The 19,567-nt window shown below is 36.9% G+C and overlaps 1 protein-coding gene across 1 annotated transcript in view; it reads left to right on the top strand.

Moving 5' to 3' along the window:
• LOC145669822 (uncharacterized) overlaps positions 1-19,567 on the top strand; it is a 382,300-nt gene that overhangs the window by 278,673 nt on the left and 84,060 nt on the right. The window contains exon 17 of the mRNA XM_081738166.1: positions 15,927-16,128. Within this exon, the coding sequence (XP_081594292.1) occupies positions 15,927-16,128 (202 nt within the window). The remainder of the gene's footprint in view (positions 1-15,926; positions 16,129-19,567) is intronic.

The raw sequence follows: 19,567 nt of genomic DNA, 5'->3' as shown, positions 1-19,567 counted from the left end.
TGTTTTCTCTAAAAAAATGTTAAAATTTTGGTAATTTCTGTTAACATTAGGTTAGTTTAGGGTGGTTAGGTTAGTTTAGGTAAGTTTAGGTTAGGTTCGCTTAGTTTATGCTAGGATAGTTTATATTATATTAGTGTATGGGCCCAGCATAATTTTCCATATATATATATATATATATATATATATATATATATATATAATATACAATTTCGCTTATTTCTACTAATATTAGGTTAGTTTAGGTTAGATTTGGTTACGTTAGGTTACGTCTAAGTACTTGCATCATTCATTTCTCCTGTAAATTTTGTGTTTTTTACATGCTTCTGGACCCCTTGTACTAAACATACTCCCAAGTTAGTTGTTATTTCGGAGTTGGTTGCAGAATAATGTTGTAAAGTGATAAACAGAGTTAAATGAGAGAAAGGGGATATAATTAGTTAAGAGATGTGAAGGTATTCAGAGAATATGTTATTGTAGAAGTGTGAAATAAAGAGTTTCGTGAAAGGTACATGTTATTGTATATGATTAGTGAACAGGAGTGTCATAAGCTTTAAAGAAGAAAAGTTTAAAGAGTATTAATTTAGGCAAGAGTTTACTGTAACAGATTCTATTAGAAGTAGCTCAACAAGCCTGACGTGCTAAACAATACAAAATTTACCATTTTTTTGCTTGTTTTTCATAAGTAAAAAGAGATAATGAAATGCAACTTATCACAATCATATACAAATGTTATTCTACAACAGAAAACACGAACATGAAGAATTTTCTCTATCGCCAGAATAACATTTCACCCAAAATCTAAGGTAAGGCAGGCCCAGGGGGAGGGTCCAAGGGGTCCCGACCCCTACAGGAGAAATGAAGGATGCAAATACTTAGACGTAACACAGTGGCGTAGGGAAGGGGAGGGCCCGGAGGGGCCGGGCCCCCCCCCAAAGAGGTCCGACAATGTACTTTGGTACTTTGATGTTTGTAATTTTTTATATATTTTTATGTTTGTATATTTTCTTGTTTGTAATTTTTCTATATGTACCTATAACAGCACTTGGGCCCCCCCCAAACACACATCCTGGCTACGCTACTGACGTAACATAACGTAACCAAATCTTACATAAACTAACCTAAGCTAACCTGAAATAACCTAAACTAACCTAATATTAGTTGAAATAAGCTAAATTCTATCACTTTTTTTAAAAATTATGCGGGACCCCTACACTAATATAACATAAACTAAACTAAACTAACCTACCCTACCCTAAACTAACCGAATGTGAACAGAAATTAAAAAATTGTATCATTTTTTAGAGAAAAGAGCTGGACCCCTTCTGCTAAACATAAGCCGACGGAGTAATGAAAAAAGAGTTATGTGGAAAGAAAGTTTAGTTAGTTATTAAAGTACTTACTAACATATCCTCATTTTATTGTCCTTACAAACCAATATATGTTGCCAGTAAAGTAGTTTAGATTGATCGAGCTCGTGGGCCTTCAGTATTTCAAGTCACTCCTTCCCCTCATTACGAGATTCTGGCTAAAAGAACCAATCTTTGTCTAATAAAATAGTTAATAATGATCGAACCCTTGGTGTGATGACCACAGTATTTCATGTCACGGACACCCCCTCCCCCTTTGCGAAATCCTGGCTACGTGTCCGCCTGACGGGACTCCTGAGTTCCGTTTCTCTGAGCATTGTTCATCAACAACAGAAGCAAAACTTATTTAGTATATATAATCTAATATACCCTAAATTTACTATTAGTGCGGAGGTTAAGTGTGCAATTTTATAACAATTGTGCACTTCTGGAAAAAAGGCAAAACTTTTAGGATTACTTGTTTACACCCGATAAAAGAAATTTAGAGATAGGGCCCAAAGTTTTTGGCCACCATATTGGAAAATGGCAGCCATCTTGAAAAATAGGACTATTTTTCAGAATATTCATTTTAAGTAGCTACTGCTTCAACACTATTCATCCGAATTTCATGGTTGATACGTCAATCTCTTCAAAATAAAACACGTTTTTAAATGCAATATAGTGCATGTCCGTGTGAAGTACAAGGAAAGGGAAATTTGGAGGAAATCTGGAATTTTTCTTTAAAAAATATCGTTTTTGAAAGTTTGAGCCCCCCTACAGCCGCCCCAGGTAAGATTATGCAACCCTAATGTACCCTGAAATAATACAAATGGATTATGGTATCTCTTTGCCAAATAACATTGGAATATCCTACATAATGCTCTGAGAAATAAATATTTCCTAATCCGATTTGAAAGTTGAACATTCACACAAAGAGGGAAAATTGCCATCTAAAATTTCTGGTTAAATTAATATTCCAACGAATTTCATGGTTAATAATTTTCTTTAAAATGATACAATTTGTCAATTGCAATACTGTCCATGCTCTTGTGAGATATGGAAAAAGGGAAATTTGGGAGAAATCGGGAAATATATAAGAAAACCTTTTTTAAAAATGTTTCTTGCTCCTAGAATGATTCCGGGTGAAAGCGCGTTTCCTTCATGTACCCCGAAAAATATATTGGAGTATTGGTAATGTTTCTGGCAATTTCCATACCGATATCATATATAGTAGCGTTGTGAAAACAATATCCTAATCTTGTTTGCTAGGACAAAATATCACTTTTTAACAGTACTTCATAAGAGGTAATTCTGATGTTAGAGAAAAACACTTAACTCATTGTGGATTACTGCCTATGATTCCAGACGTTGCGCATCTACCTGCTATGATTAGACATCAATGTTAGTAGTAGCAGATGCTGTAAATTATCTCAATGATGGACAAATACCCGATATTATTTTTGATGTTCCCCTGTATGCTATTGCAAAACGTATTCAGTGGTCATGTCCTGAAAAGTTTCGGGGCCCTACGTCTGGAGAAGGCTATCATGAGTGTACTCGGAGTTCTTTTAGATGGCAGTGGATGAGGTGAATACATCATTGAGGCTGGGTTAACATCTTCGGGTAGAGCTCAGTCTTATATCAAAGTGCATCATATTTCAAGGGCAAGGTATGCACATCAGGTGACATTATGTGCCCTGTTTATCTTGTTAAAACAAACTATACTCATGGTCATGAAGAAAAACATGGTACTTATGAGCCTCTTCCGTTTAAGGAATGGTGTAAAGACAATTGTGAAAGAATTCCAAGTTTCCTTTATGGTAGTACAGTGATGGAACTCGAGAATTCGCTTCTGGAATTTTTGACCCCAATCTGAAGTTCCAACTTTGAGCTCTATGTGAACTCTCTGACAAGATGGGCTCCTTGGCTCTTTTTATTTAACCACCAAAACTATGCCAGATGACTTCCAGTGCATTGGCGTGACATGAAAAATCTGCCAGAGATACACCCGAGAATATATGAGGAATTTTTTAGCTGGGGAGTTTACTGCTAACATTAGTTCGAGATTACTTTCTGCAATGACATTGGACCAGGCCCATGAACAGTGCAATGCTTACATTAAGGAGGATGGAGGTGTAGTGGGATTAACAGAAAACCCAGACGTTTTGAGGCGATGGATGGTAGCTGGTTCTGAAGTAACAAGATTGATACAAACATTTGAAGAAGGGTTTAAAAACTCTAACACAGCCTCAAAGGAACACCATGAATGCTGATCAAAAGCCCAGTCTTTATTTTTTAAACAAACATGTAAATGCTTCGAAATACACTATTGAAGATTTAGGTAATCTATCTGAAGACAGCAGAAAAGACTTAATAAATGTGCATAATAAAGTCATTGTTCTCAAAGTGGAATTGCGTATTTAAGAGAGATAAGAGACCTTGGAACGCATCAATTTAAAGAATTTGTCAACAATAGACTTGAACAGCAGGTAGTATGTATCAATTGAGAAACAGATCCAACGCAATCAAGTGAAGTTGTTCAAAACAAAAACTCCAACCAAGAGCAAATTTCAATTGCTGATCAGAAGAGCAAGAAATGATGCCTACCTCTTTTCAGAATTATATATCGGGTCTCAGCAACGAGGTTCTGATCTTGAATTTTTTAGCCATGAAAACCAGCCATTTTCATGATCTTTGTCAGACTGTTCGTCTTCGAAAATCTAAGAAATCTGATCTTCTTCAGTGCTTCTGAAATGTTTGTGACTATCCCAGCGACAAACTTTCAGCATCATGTGCCATAGAGGATGACACAGCCTTAGTCCATGCCAAGACTTTTGATGTGTACGCAGAGATTTGCCAGCATAGTTCTTCACGAGTGGGACAGTATAAATAGAACTTACATTGTCTGGGGTGACTACAAACCTGGCAGTTTGAAATCTGAGACCACGATGTTTAGAGGTACTGTCATAAGACGAAAAGTGTGTAGTAATACGCCTGTGCCTAGAACTCGAAAGAATATTTTGTTCAATAGTGAAAACAAGAAGGAACTCTTCGATTTACTTGAAACTAAACTCTTTCTCGAGTCGGGATAGAAGTCGTGACTAAGAAAGGAGAAGCGATATTATGCAACACACCATTATGTACCCATGAAGATCATCAGCTATTTAGTCAAGAGGAAGCGGATACAAGAATTTTGCTTTATGCTAAGGAGGCGTATCAAGCTAGACACAAATCTATCATCATTTGGGCAGTGGACTCTGATGTTGTAGTGCTTTCTTTGTTAAAATTTAATCAATTACAAGCAAACTTCTCATGGATTGCATTTGGCACTGGAAACAATTCAGAGCAGCCCAATTCATCTACTATTTACCAAACTTGGAGTAGGAAAAGTTACTTCCCTTCCATTTTTCCATGCATTGTCGGGTTGCGACTCAACTTCTCTTTTACTGGTTATGGAAAAAGCGCTTGGGAAACGTACAAAAATCTCCCGAAAATCACACAGACATTCCAGATTGTGTCCCAGCAACCTGCAGAAATTGAAATGTTTATGGATAAAGTTGACAAATTTGTTGTTATGATGTATGATAAGTCATCATGTCATAGTACAGTTAATGAGTGTAGAAAATAACTTTACAAACGTCTTTCCATTGACGTTCCATGGAAAGAATACCACCAACAAATCAGCTTTATTTTGACATGTCTTGAAGAGTGCTTATCAAGCTGGCCATTGTTGGAGGCAGTGTTTGGTTTAAAAAAAAAAAAAAAAAAAAACTACCTTGTCTGATCCAGGCCTTTGGTTTTGGCACAGAAACGAAACTAGGAGCTTTGAGCCAACATGGACAACTCTTCTTGAAGCAGCTCGGACATGTAGGGAATTATTCAGTTGTTCTTGCAAAAAGTGCATAACTCATAGTTGCATGTACCAAATGCAGTGTACAATGCTCACGAATGCAGTGTTAATGCTTTGCAAGTGTACTGACTGAAAATAAAAGTGAACAATTCAAGCTTCCTACTTTTGTTGACAGTAGTGATGATGATTTTGACGACGTTGAGACTGACATTTTATGTGTATTGTTAAAAGATATCAGTTTTACCTTTATTTAAATTTTTTTAAATCTCTAATATTTCTTCCCGTTTTTATTTCTAACGTTTCCGATAGGAGCAAAGGTGTTTGTTGTGTTAAAGTAAAACAATAATGATGAAGTACAATAATCAAATTAAATGAAACACAAACTAATGAAATGTAATTTTCCTTTATAAAAGGTGTGATTGAAAAGTATAGGAACTTTTCCCGCCGCGCGGCTCCCTGGCGTTCGTAAAATGTGAAGGGTGGGGGGAATGTGCGCGGGACCTTCCTCTTTCAAGCGGAACTTGGCCCAGTAAGCTGCGAGCAGCGGTTGAGAAAGCATCGCTGTCCGCGCGAACGTTGTTTTGGTTCGCCATCAAGTTTTGTGTCAAACTAAAAAAAGACGTTCACCGAGACCCAGGACCTGCTCAAGGAAGCCTTTGGAGGAGATGTGATGTCCCGTACTCGGATCTTTGAGTGGCACAAGACCTTCAGGGAAGGCCGCGAGGACGCCGATGACGAACCACGCTCTGGGAGGCCGTCAACGTCGAAAACCGATGAAAACGTCGACCGAGTTCGCGAATACCTGAACCTGCACCGTCGGACAACCCTCCGGGAGATCAGCGAAGAACTTATTTTGACATACTATGCAGTGCAAAAAATTGTGACTGAAGAATTGAACATGCGGAAGGTGTGCGCCAAACTGGTCCCCAAGGTGTTGACCGAGGAGCAAAAAGAACTGCGATTGAAAATGAGTCGTGAAGTGATGCATTGTGTGGAAGCCGACGAAGAGTTATTAGACAGTGTGATCAGTGGTGATGAAACATGGTGCTATGAGTACGACCCCTCGGTGAACTTGATGGCGTAGCGTTGGTCAATCTTTTTTTTGGCGGTGACTCCATTTTTGGCGCTCAAAAAACGTGACCGACGACCAAAACGACGTTCGCGCGGACAGCTATGCTTTCTCAACCGCTGCTTGCAGCGCACTGGGCCAAGTTCCGCTTGAAAGAGGAAGGTCCCGCGCACATTTTCCCCCACCCCTCACATTTTTCGAACGCCAGGGAGCCGCGCGGCGGGAAAAGTTCCGGTACTTTTCAATCACACCCTGTATATCCATGTTTCAAAATCAAGTGTGTCAAAAGAACCACCCTAATGTACAACTGTATAATTAAGAGGATTGGCAAATTACTTTCCACAACGTTGCTGTGTATGGTATCAGAATAGTATTTGGCAGAAATATTACCAATACTCCAGTGTATTTTTCAGGGTACATTAAGCACACGTGCTTTTACCCGGGATCATTTCAGGAACAAGACATCTTTTTAAAAACCTTTTTCAGATATATTTCCTCATTTCCCCCAAAATTTCCCTTTTTCCATACCTCACAGGAGCAGTATTGCAATTGAAAAATTGTATCATTTTAAAGAAAGTTAAATATTATCCATGAAATTCGTTGAAATACGAGGGGGGGCCCAAAAGAAACCGAATTGAAAGAGCACTGCCGTTCCTAGGCGTAATAGAGTTCTCCTGCTAAGTAGGTCTAGTAGAGACCTTCCCAGATGAGTTGGCCAAGGGGCGTCTGCGTAGGATTTTAACGTTTGATCTTATTATTGTTTTTCTCAACTGTTCTCGTTTGTCGCCTGCGAAATCGTTATGGCAGATTCAAAGGAACAAAGAGTGTGTTTGCTTCCTACTTGGAAAATGCGAAACGAAAACTTACCAAATGCTTCAACAGGCTTTCAAGAAGGATCCTATGAACCGCACACAATTTTTTTTAGTGGTATGGGCGCTTTAAGTGTGATGAGATGAGTGTTGAAGATCATGCTCGTTCTGGGTGCTCTTCATCATTTCGAAACGACGAAAACATCGAACAAAAATCTGCCCCAAAATCAGCGAGGATCGTCGTTTCATGATCGATGATATTTCAACACAGGCAGGAGTGAGTTGGAGCTCGTGCCAGCTTGAGCTTTTGCAAATGAGACATGTTGCCGCTAAGTTTGTTTCTCGCCTGCTCACACAGGATCGAACCATTCGTCTGAATTTGAGCCAGGACTTGAAAAATCATATTGAAAGTGATCCAAACTTTTTGACCAACATGACATTTTCCGAGAATTAAACAAAATCTAAAAGGAAAATGTTTTGATGGTGCAGAGGCTGTAAAAAGAACTTCGCAGAGCGCATTGGACGATATAAAAGTTCCAGAGTTCCAGAGGTGCTTCAAACATTTAATGGAGAATACGTTAAAGGAGACTGAAAGAATTTTGTAAAAAAAAAAATAATAACAAAATAAAATAAAAATAAATAAATAAATAAAATTAATAATAATAATAATAATAATAATAATAATAATAATAATAATAATAATAATAATAAATTATGTTTTAGAACGAAAGTTCGGTTTCTTTTCGGTCCTCCCTCGTATTAATTTATCCAGAAATTTTAGATTGCAATTTTCCCTCTTAGTGTAAATTTCCTACTTTCAAACAAGATTAGGAAATATTTTTTCTGAGGTTATTATGTAGGATATTCCAATGTTATTTGGCAAAGATATACCATAACCCCTGTGTATTATTTTAGAGTATATTAGATCTGCGTACTCTCAGCTGGGGCAGCTGTAGGGGGGCACAAACTTTCAAAAACGATATTTTTTTAAAGAAAAATCCTTGATTTCCTCCAAATTTCCCTTTCCTTGTACGTCATACGGACATGCACCACATTATATTTAAAAACTTGTTTTATTCTGAAGAGATTGGCGTATATCAACCATGACATTCGGATGAATAGCGTTTGAAGCAGTAGCTACTTAAAACGGATATTCTGAAAAATAGCCCTATTTTTCAAGATGGTGGCTATTTCCCAATATGGCGGCCAAAAACTTTTGAGCCCTACCTATAGATTTCTTCTGTCGGGTGTAAACAAGTATCTATTCCTGAAAGTTTTGCCTTTTTCTCAGAAGCGCACAATTTTTATGTTAACGTGCCTACTATATACTTTTATTATTATTATTATTATTATTATTATTATTATTATTATTATTATTATTATTATTATTATTATTATTATTATTATTATTATTATTATTATTATTATTATTTTCAATTTTAGATTTGGGCCTGGAAATGTTTCTTCCACGCTTCTCGTTCTTCAGCTTCCTCTTTTAACTCCCAATACTTTCAGGGAGTGAATACTCCCAATATTTCAAATCATTGTGTTCTTCTTCTTCCTATTCCTCGCTTTCCTTCCATCTTTTCTTTTATGGCGGTGTGAGGGAGACAATTTTTTCTTAAGATGTGTACAATCCAAAAGGCATTTCTACGAAGGATGCTGGATAGAATTGTCCTCCTCTCTCCTTTCTGCCTTAAAACATCTTCATTTGTTACTCTCTCTATTCATTTTATTTTCTTCATCTTCCTCCAACACCACATTTCGAAGCTCTCTAAATATTTCTTCTCTAACTTCCGTAATTTCCAAGTCTCTGAACCATACAGTCCAATGCTCCATATATAGCTTCTTCTTAAGTCCAATATTGAGCCTGCTAGTTAAGAGTGATCTTTTCTTGTTGAATGCTTCTTTAACAATGGCAATTCTTGACCTGATCTCTTTGGTGCAGTAAGCGTCTCTCGTCAAAATACTTCCCAGATACTTGAAATTATCGACCTCTTCAAGTTCTCTTAGTTCTACTTTGATCCATAAGGGCGTGTTCCCACGGGATATTCTCATGAGTTTCGACTTTTCGATGTTGATTTCTATTCCATACTGCTTTCCAGTGTCAACTATTTTGTCAATCATCTCGAGTCCGTACGTTCCAGGTTCCCATGCTGAAATGAAAGTTATTATTACTTTCTGCTCTGATGATTCTTTCCGGAGTGGTCCCACCCGGAGATCCGATACGAACGGGGGACTATTTTATCTCCGGAATGTTTTACCTCAGGAAGAGTCATCATTATCTATTTATTCTCCTCCTTCGTCCATTCTGAGAAAAAGGTAATGTGGTAGTATTCTCATTTCCTTTCCACATCCCCGTGCCGTTTACCACCTAGTGGTTCATCTGCCTTTTAGGACAGTTTTCCCTCCTAAGAACAAGAACGTGCCTTGACCTCCACCTGCTCCTCAGCCCTCCGAGAAGGCCGTTGGGACTTGGTAGAAGCCAACGGCGCCGCTGCTGGGAGGCCGAGGGAGCCGGACCCCCCAAATCTCATATGGTCCCCGCATTTTATTTATGAATATACAGTATTTGGCATAATTTGAATGCAATTTGTCTTAAAATCCTCATATATATGCCTTCTGCATCTGAATGGGTCCCCCAAATTTAAGGAAAAATTGGCGCCCTTGGTAGAAGCTGACTCCTTATCCCGGGAGTCGGTCGTTCCCCACCTACGTTAGCCGCCTATGACGTTGTCCGCTTTCTCCTGCGAGGAGATGTAGGTTGGGATTTTCCCTTCGTTTAGGGTGAGACCCGAAGGTTTTTCTCAAACCTTTCCAGTACTTTTCGAAACCACTAAACATTTATATTACATCAAATTATAATGAGAAAAAACATAATTCAGTCGGAAGAGGGTTAAAAAGGAAATACAGGTTATAGCCTATTTAACACAAGTATTATTACAAGTATTAATTATTTCATATCATTTCATTTCATTTGTTTGCCTGTTTCGTTATAATTTATGTTAGTAAAAATTATAATTGTCTTATCTTTTAAAAGTACAATGTGTTAGTATTGGTTTGTTTTAGTCTAAAATTGAATTAGTTTTATAAGACGCATTTAATCTGAAAATACGATTTTACTTTTGAAGTTTTCGTGGTTGTAAAAATATAAGTGACCCACTGAGCAGCTGAAATAAAACTGTTCTTTTTATGAGCGGAAGGTTTGCTTCGTAAAAACTATCGTTCCATTATAATAACAAAAAAGTAGTTCCTACTACGAGTGTGAACTTAGCAGGACCACTTTTGAAAATTGTAAATATTTGCATACCATACGATTGTACTGCGTTTGTACCGGTTTGTACAGTAAAATTTTTCGTTTGTACTGGTCTCAAATTCGAAAAAATCGCAAAATAAAGTGGTCCTTCTAAGTTCACGTGAACGTAGCAGGACCAGAATACAAATTTCTACAAATCTGAAGGTTTTTTTCTGTAAGAATCGTTTGTTCTGCGTTTGTACCGGATTGTACAATAAAATGCATCGTTTGTAGCGGTCTCAAATTCGAAAGATCGAAAATTAAAGTAATCCTGCTAAGTTCACGTGAACATAGCAGGACCACTGATAAATTTCTACGAATCTGAAGATTTTTCTGTTCGAATCGTTTTTTCTACGTTTGTACCGGATTGTACCGTAGAAAGTTTAGTTTGTAGCGACTTCAAATTGGAGAAAATCGGAAAATAATGTGGTCCTGCTAAGTTCACTTGATGATAGCAGGACTATTGACTAATTTCCTCAAATATTAAAAATATAAATATTCCAATAATAATTAAACAAAAAGTCAATGGATACAGAATAGAAAACAAACTTTATTTATATTGTAAAAATAAGACCTGTTTTTACATCGAATATGCTTAATAGGGTGTCTTACTTAAAGCGCAAATAATATCCATAAACCAAACTAAAGGATTTATACACAATAAATAAAACAAATAAATTTACATCTAACACTCGATATAAGAAGCAAAATAATAAACATTTAAATTAGATAGGTCTTTTAGGGAACTGTATGGAGTGTCGTCCTTTACGCACCAAATATACATGTGCTACTGATTCTCTATTGCAAGCATTTAGTACTCTCTATTGTGACAATGATAAGTTCAGGGAACAAGTTGACAGTGTAACTCCAGATACAAATTCGGGTTCTATTATAAAACTAATGTGGAAATTTTACAAGGCGGCATTTGCCTTATCAATTGTGAAAGTACTGTTTTGAATATATTAAAGTAAATCCTTCATTACTTTCCATCCTGGACAGAAACAATAACTTACAGTTCTCTCATTTGTACGGCACCGATAATTTTCAGATTGCACGTTTTAATGCCAATAATTCTTGAGTATTGCAACAATTATAAGCATGGTTATCGAAATTTTAGGATATATCTTATCTCTAATCTCTAATCTTATCCCTAATATCTCTTATCTCTAACTTAGCAGGACCGCATTTCAGAGTGAGAAACGAATTTTTTTACGGTAAAATCCGGTACAAACGCAGTACAAACGATTCCTGCAGAAAAATCTTCAAATTTCTAGAAATTTATCAGTGGTATAGCTATGTTCACGTGAACTTAGCAGGACCACTTTATTTTTTAATTTTCTCGAATTTGAGACCGGTATAAACGAAAATGTTTACGGTGAAATCCGGTATAAACGTAGAACAAACGATACGTATAGAAAAATCTTCAGATTTGTAGAAATTTGTATTCTGATCCTGTTAGGTTCATGTGAACTTAGCAGGACCAATTTATTTTTCGATTATTACGAATTTGACACCGGTACAAACGAAACGTTTTACGGTACAATCCAGTACAAACGGAATACAAACGTTTCGTAAAGAAAAGTCATCAAATTTGTAGAAATTTATCAGTGGTCCTGCTATATTCACATGGACTTAGTAGGACCACTTTATTTTTCAATTTTCTCGAATTTGAGACCGTTACAAACGAAAACTTTTACAGTTCAATCCGGTACAAACGTAGAACAATCGTATGGCAGGCAAAGGTTTATAATTTTCAAAAGTGGTCTTGCTAAGTTCACACTCGCTTTCCTTTGAGAGATTTATTTGTAAAAACTATTGAATTATAATAACAAAAGAAGTAGTTTCTACTACACATATATTTGTAAGTGGCGGCCTTAGTTATATAGGCTGAGTTTTTAAGTGGAAATGTTTAAACTCTTCACTATTTGTGATATATGCTAATAATAATAATGGTAATTGCTTAAAAATATTTAGTTTCTATTCTATAGCAGAAATGCTTCCATTTCGTATAGATTCCCGCATTTATCGCTAACTCTGCCATCTATACAACATGAAAACTGAAAGATAAATCCTGAACTAAACGGTAGCTTTCTGTTTTATAGGCTCACACGGGCTCCATATGATGTATTCTAACTGCAAGTACGTAACCTGCACTTACACAGTATTATACCTAACCAGAAAATGTCGGTCGTAATCTCGTTGCCTGCAAATTAGCGAGTCCTTTTTGTTCGCATTTATTAGGATCACACCAGTGGAACTGATAATGCTGTAGGTTATGTTAGTAGGCCGTATATGTTTGTCCGTTAATCCACACGATAACTCCTGAACGAAAGCAATTTTTTGACTACATTTTTCGCAATAGATAGAGCCGAGTTAAGGCTCGGCCGACTTAGGGAAGTCAATTCGTTAACATCCTAACAGATAACGGAGATTTACGTCCCTCCGTTAGTTCACACGATATACCCCTAACTACCAGGGTAAAGGTGGATCTGAAAAGGTAGAGGACGCAAGAGTTCAAGCGGTTCCCCGTGCCTCTCTTTCTCCATTGTAAATTTTTAGGAAGCGGAGTACGCCACAGATATTTTCTGAAAGTGTGGGGACGATGCCCCCGCGTTCCACTTCACTTCTACCTGTGCTAACATCAAAAACGAATTTTTATCTATGTTTTTTTTTTCCAATAAATATTTAGAACAATTCTGTGGGCCGAGTCTATTAATGGACGCAATCCGTAAACATCTTAACGGGCTCATTGCAGCAAAGTCTACAAACCCATCGCCCAACAACAAAAATCATCGTCGAAAAACCAAGCCAACATCTCGCCGAAAAGCAAATTAAGTAAGATTAGTCTCTCGTATGTGGTGTTGCGCTCATTGGCAATTTGAAAATTCTACTCAGACATTCTTAAACCAACACACATACACACACATCAACTCTTAAATTGACATTAAATTCATCCATATTAAACCGTATCCGTATCCTGCGAATATATACCGTATATATATATTTCTTAAAATCAAATCAAGAAAACCAAATGTATACTAGTGCGTACTGAATAGGTGCTGTTTATGAAGATTTGTCTTCTAACTCGTATAATCCAATGGAAAATATGTCATCCATCTAGAGACCTGCACGGGCCGGGCCTGGCCCGAGGCCCGAAGCCCGGCCCGGCCCGCGGGTCGGGCTTGGGCGGGCCGACTCTGTTATTTCTTTGGGCCGGGCCGGGCTTGGGCGGGCCGACACTATTTCTTTGGGCCGGGCCGGGCCTGGGCTGGCCGACACTAATTTCTCTTCAGGTCAGGCTGTGCTGGGGCCGATCAATTGCAATTCTTTAATAATTATTGCTTTCGTTAAACGATAATAGGAATAAAGCCAAACGCTGAAGAAGTGTGTCCGTGAAAAATGTTACAAAGAATGCAATAGCTATTTACAGTTTGTGTTGCTTAGTGGCTCCATTTTCATTATAGAGGATTGCAGGCATTATGCGGTAAATTGAGCTTTGACCTTGACCTTCACTGAACTCAAAATAATAAGAAGGGGTGGGAATGTTTTGCCTGTCGCTAAACAATGGATTCTTGTTACAGGGAATGGAGTTTTTGTTCTCTCGATGACAGGCAAAGTTCTAGGAGTCAATGATACCATTCGGGAGGCAAGCGTTAGGTTGTAAACCAGAGTTTAGAAAAGGTTTCTGAGGTTAGGTCAAATTTAGTACTAAATTTTGAGAAAGATTGGGGCTCGAGCTAATTTTTTAAAAAAAATTATCGGGCCGGGGTCGGGCCAAAAACTTTTAAAATTTATCGGGCCCGGGCCGGGCTTGGGCCAAGAATTTTAAAAAACTTACCGGGCCGGGCCGGGCTCGGGCCGAAAATCTCCTAAAATTTTCGGGCCCGGGCTGGGCCGGGCCTAGGTACGTTCGGGCTGGATTGGGCTCGGGCCGAAACATTCGGCCCGTGCAGGTCTCTACATCCATCTTCCATCAGTTCCTTAAGGTTTGTGATCGTCTCATCACTATTTCATTTTGTCTGCAGTCGATAACGATTTTAAGCTGATTATACCTTTCGTAAGTCGATGTTCTCACTAACGTTTTCCTGACTTAAATTATTTTCAAAATGATACAGCTGTTAAAATTTTTGAACCAATGAATTCATATAAATGTGCATTTCATTATGTCTTAGAAATATAAACTTATGGAAACACAGACTTTACCACTGTATTTCTCGTAAACTTGTATCCCAATTTGATACATTACATAGCCCCGCCTTCATTAAAAATAAAAAAAAAAAAAAAAAAGCGAGATACAAGACGGCCGACTTCAAGATGGCGGCCATGATAAGCATACCCTCAAATAGACGACTACTTCCTCGCGGTGTCGATTGATGTGTTTGTTTTTCATCTCTTTACCCGTTTTACAAATAAAATGAAATTTACAAAATTTGAAGCACATTGTTATTGCTTATTCTTATCAATCAGGTTTTTGGCTACTACTGCCGCCCTCTTTATGGACGTAAACAGTTTAAATCTTTGCCTTCTTGATATTCAACACTTCCCTTCTAGGTTTGGTTAAGAAACTACTTGTAGATTTCGACATCGATAGGTTTACTTTTAAGAGAAGAAAGCTATGAAATGGTAAAGTAGCTTCTTGAAAAATTGCGATGCCCAAGGGTGAAATATGTTTTTTTAAAATGCATTCACTGTCTGTATTTCCATTTGAGTTATTTCTCGGAAAAATTAGCTTCTATAAGCAATGAACAAGATGAGCGTTTTCACCGGAACATTTCGCAGATGGAAAAATGTTATAAAGGGAAATGGGTATAACCACTAGACCAACGGGTTCTACAGACTTTGGTGCAAGTTAGTTGTAAACCTGGGGTCCCCGTAAAATGTTCCCAATCGGGCCCCGCACCACCTAAGACCGGCCCTGACTAATTCCACCCGATCGTGTAACTTTTTCTAAACTGAACTCTCTTTTCAGGAAAATGCCATAATTGTTAGCACCATAGCTAACCATATCTTCTGTGTTACATTGTTTGTGTGAAATAGTATGAGAGATTAATTACGTCTGATCAAGTTCTAAGAACTTTATTCAATCACATGACTCGTGAACAGTGGCGTATTTACGATTTTGTTTCGGGGGGCTTTGCCTGAAAATGTGAAAATTCTGCAAGATATTTCATATACTTTACTGTAGTAAGTAACATTTTGGGGGGCTTAAGCCCGGAAGCCCCCCTAAATATGCCACTGTTCGTGAGTAACAAATTTCTGATAAATTTGGGCACAAATAATCTGTTAGATTAAAGACTCAGTTTCAGATTTTAGAAAAAAAAGTACAGATTTATTATTCAAATGGACGTTTTATTCTTCAATTGTAGCTTATAACATGATTAGTTTCGGTCTATTCCAGTAATATTAACAAATATTAGGCCCTAATGTGACATTAGTTTTCCCTAATGGTATCTCATAAGGTAATTACTTATGTTAACCATATTTATTGTGAGTGAAAATGTTTATCTTGTCTACAAAATGTTTACTCATTATTAAAATATGTTTTCGTTCTTTCCAGCTATAGCCAGAGTTGCATTGGACACAAGACTTGGATGTCTAGACCCCAACATCACACAAGACTCGGAAACCCAAAGAATGATAGATGCCGTGGGAACATTCTTTCACAATGTAGGGATTCTAGAGCTCAAAATTCCATTTTGGAGAGTCTTCAATACTCCGACGTTTAAGAAATATATTGGAGCCCTTGACACAATTAATGAGTAAGTGGATTGTAAAGTTAGTGCATTAAACACACTGTTGCCCTAGCTGACTTTCACGCAAGATTGAATGAACAGTGGGAAGTGTACCTAGGTTTGTAACTGTGGCTAAATAAGAGCATTATAATAATAGTTCATTTTCTTCACAATATTCTACACTATTGTTGTGGATTTGACGTGGGGGACCCGGGTTCGATTCCACGTTAATCGGTAGGTTCCGTCTCATATAGCCTTGTTGCTGAAAGGAACGTTCAACTGAACTCAACTATTGTTATGGACGGTATAACGAAGAAATATTCCAAGATGAGACAATACTTATAGCATTATTAAAGTCTTGATCAATCCTTCTTGACCTTTTATAGTCTTGCATGGGCTAGCATTTACACAACTGCAGACCTAGTCAAATTTACTAGTTCCCTGGTTGAAAAGTTCGGGCTGCAAAGCGTAAGTGGAAAATCCAGTATTTTATATTATCCTCGTTTCGCCTTATTAGAAGACTAGTTGACCATTCAATAGAAATCCGAATGGTTATACAACTGCATAACAGCTTAGGTACTAGGTCACCAATTACTTTCCAAGTAACAAAGTACAGCTCACAAATAACGAGAAGAACCCTAGCAGAAATAGTGTGATGTAGATATGGGCTCGCCCACTTTTCGCACGGGGGTTTCAAATGACACCACGGAATAGCACACAGATAACTACCCGAAGTAGCAGACGACATCTAAGTATAGACCACACCTCAAAAACCGAAAATGGACTTGACCGTGTCATTCACCTTTCTCCGCTTCCCCTGTTTTAGGGTTTTTCTCGTCATCTGTGAACTGTATACATATTCCAAGTATTTATTCCAAGTAACAAAGTATACATACAGAACAACAAACAATATGTATTATAGAATGCAAAATTTGATTTAACAATTTCCGAATCAGCCAATTAAATATAGTATCCCGTATTCATACGCTTCTGAAGTTGTATGGAATAAAGTAGTAAAAAATTATGTTTTTCATTTTCAGTGTATGATTTCGTATTTTATAATTATCCGAAAAAGATTAAATACACTTCTATTGAAGTCTTAATTAACATTAATGTCTGGTAACTATTATTCAAAATGGTCTAGAAAAAAGTATGTACGTTTGTCCAGTGGCATAGGGAAGGGGTGGGCTCAGGGGGGCAAAACCCCCCTAAAGGGTTCTGACAATTCACTTTGGTACTTTGATGTTCGTAATTTTTTCTCTGAAGGAACAGTAACTGTCTTTCATGTACTCTATTTGAAAACAAAATATGTCATTAAACGGTTCCTAGACAACGGTTCGCCAACATCGTCTTTGTTCTTTAAACATGTCAGCATTTTGGTGTCTTTATAATTATTATTATTATTATTATTATTATTATTATTATTATTATTATTATTATTAAAACTAATTGTGGCTCAACAAACGCATATATATATATAGAGGAAAGGGGGGCAAAGTGGATATATGAGGCAAAGCGAATAACGCAATTTACAGTCAACTGAAAACAGAGGGCAGGAAATGTTTGCCCCAGTTTATGACGTCACTAGTGAAAGAAGAGAAGGACGTTACTGTTTTGTGTGTACGTGTTGTTGTTTAGACGAGAGAGGAGAAAAAAAGAAAATACGCATTTTGCTAAAAAATTCAAGACGTAAGGATTTTGAAATATTTTCTTACTATTCCGTTGAATGTTTGCGAGCACACTATGCATGGACAGGGTGGGATCTTACCTTTGTTATCATGTTTGAGAATTATCGTAAATACGTCGTCCATATGCTGTAGACAGTCTTTTGTCTCATGTGGTAGTGTGGGGCAAAGAGAATAATTTTAGAAGGGGCAAAGCGAACAGCGATTCACTTTGCTCCAAGCATAATGCAGTACTGTTTTAGAACATCTGTTTGGCACTAAATAAGTACGTATACGTTGCAACACAGCTAATTTGAATATTGAAATTCATATTGAATTTGTTCCGTTAACATTCAAAATCACCAGAAGGAGACGGTAGTTACCAATGCAAGTTCTGTAACGAATATTATTCAGATCCACTTAATGAAGACTGGATTCAGTGTTCTATTTGTTTGTCATGGTTTCACGAAAACTGTACCGATTATTATAAGGGACAAGACAATTACATTTGTGATCTGTGTAAACCAAGCGTGTGATGTGATATTATTTTCAGCCTTAAGCCTTATTATTGTTTTTTTTTCAACCTGTTTGCTGCTACGTAGATTGTACTCATTAGGGTTACTATAGATTGAAAGAAACTAGATACTAGATGCCTACTTGATAAGAAAAAAGACTTCTATGGACTTGAGCTTTTTAAGCATATTTAGGGATCATGTATATGCAAGCTTATGTGTTAGGCTAATACTCACAAAATATTAAACATTTTGATCTTCTGGTGGGTAAAGCAGTTCATTTAGGTGTCATTCTTTTATGATCTTAGACTGTGTACATATATATTGATCTTCTATACAATTTCTATTTTGCATATCTGTATTAAATCTGACTTTTAATGTATGAGTTTTTGCTTATTCACTTTGCCCCACTATCATGATCCGCTTTGCCCTACCGGTGGGGCAAAGTGAATAAATTGCAGTAGTTCAGTAATTAAGCAATATCATTTATGTATATGCAATTCTCGCTACTATTGTATTGTTATTTGAAAGTTTAATAATCATAAAATAGTTCCTCAAAATTTTGGTTTCCTAGTCTTAATTTTAGTTGCCATTTGAGGCCCTTGAAGTTAAGTGATCCGCTTTGCCCTCCTTTCCTATATATATATATATATATATATATATATATATATATATATATATATATATATATATATATATATATATATATGCCTCCCAACACTAAGGCCTCCCCCAAACAAAAATCCTGGCTTCGCTACTGCGTAGGTCATAAACTAACGTTAACAAAAAAGGAATATACGAAAAAGCAAAAATACTAAACAACCAAATTAGTTGATATACCCATAAATTAATGCACTTTAAGTTTTTAATGAATACAAACCTATATAATATTATTTATTTATATGTTCATACAACATAATTAGAACACCATATTTCAGTATATGATTAGGGCCTACCATTTCACAGAAACAACTTGTTAGTCTGGGCAGTGTTTGTTACCTATCGTTGAATGTAATCTCAAGCTGTCGTAATTTCTTCAAGTTGATTCACTGAGTTCATAATATCTCCGATAGATGGCACCATGTATTTAAATTTCATAGAAGATCTCTATCAAGGGAGCCATCTGACAATGAAACAGCAAACTAGTTCCAGATAAGTAAAATGATTAAAAGTTCATATGATTACATTTATTTTTACAACTGTACGTTACCTACCAATAATACGTACGCCTAATATAAGGCTAACCTTAAAATACCTTTAATATGACATGCCTGTCCAGTGTTTCTTTCA

This window comes from Thermobia domestica, chromosome 14 (assembly GCF_964235325.1).
Source record: "Thermobia domestica chromosome 14, izTheDome1.hap1.1, whole genome shotgun sequence".
In the NCBI taxonomy this organism is placed as follows: Eukaryota; Metazoa; Arthropoda; class Insecta; order Zygentoma; family Lepismatidae; genus Thermobia; species Thermobia domestica.
This window is presented reverse-complemented; position numbering and strand designations above follow the sequence as displayed.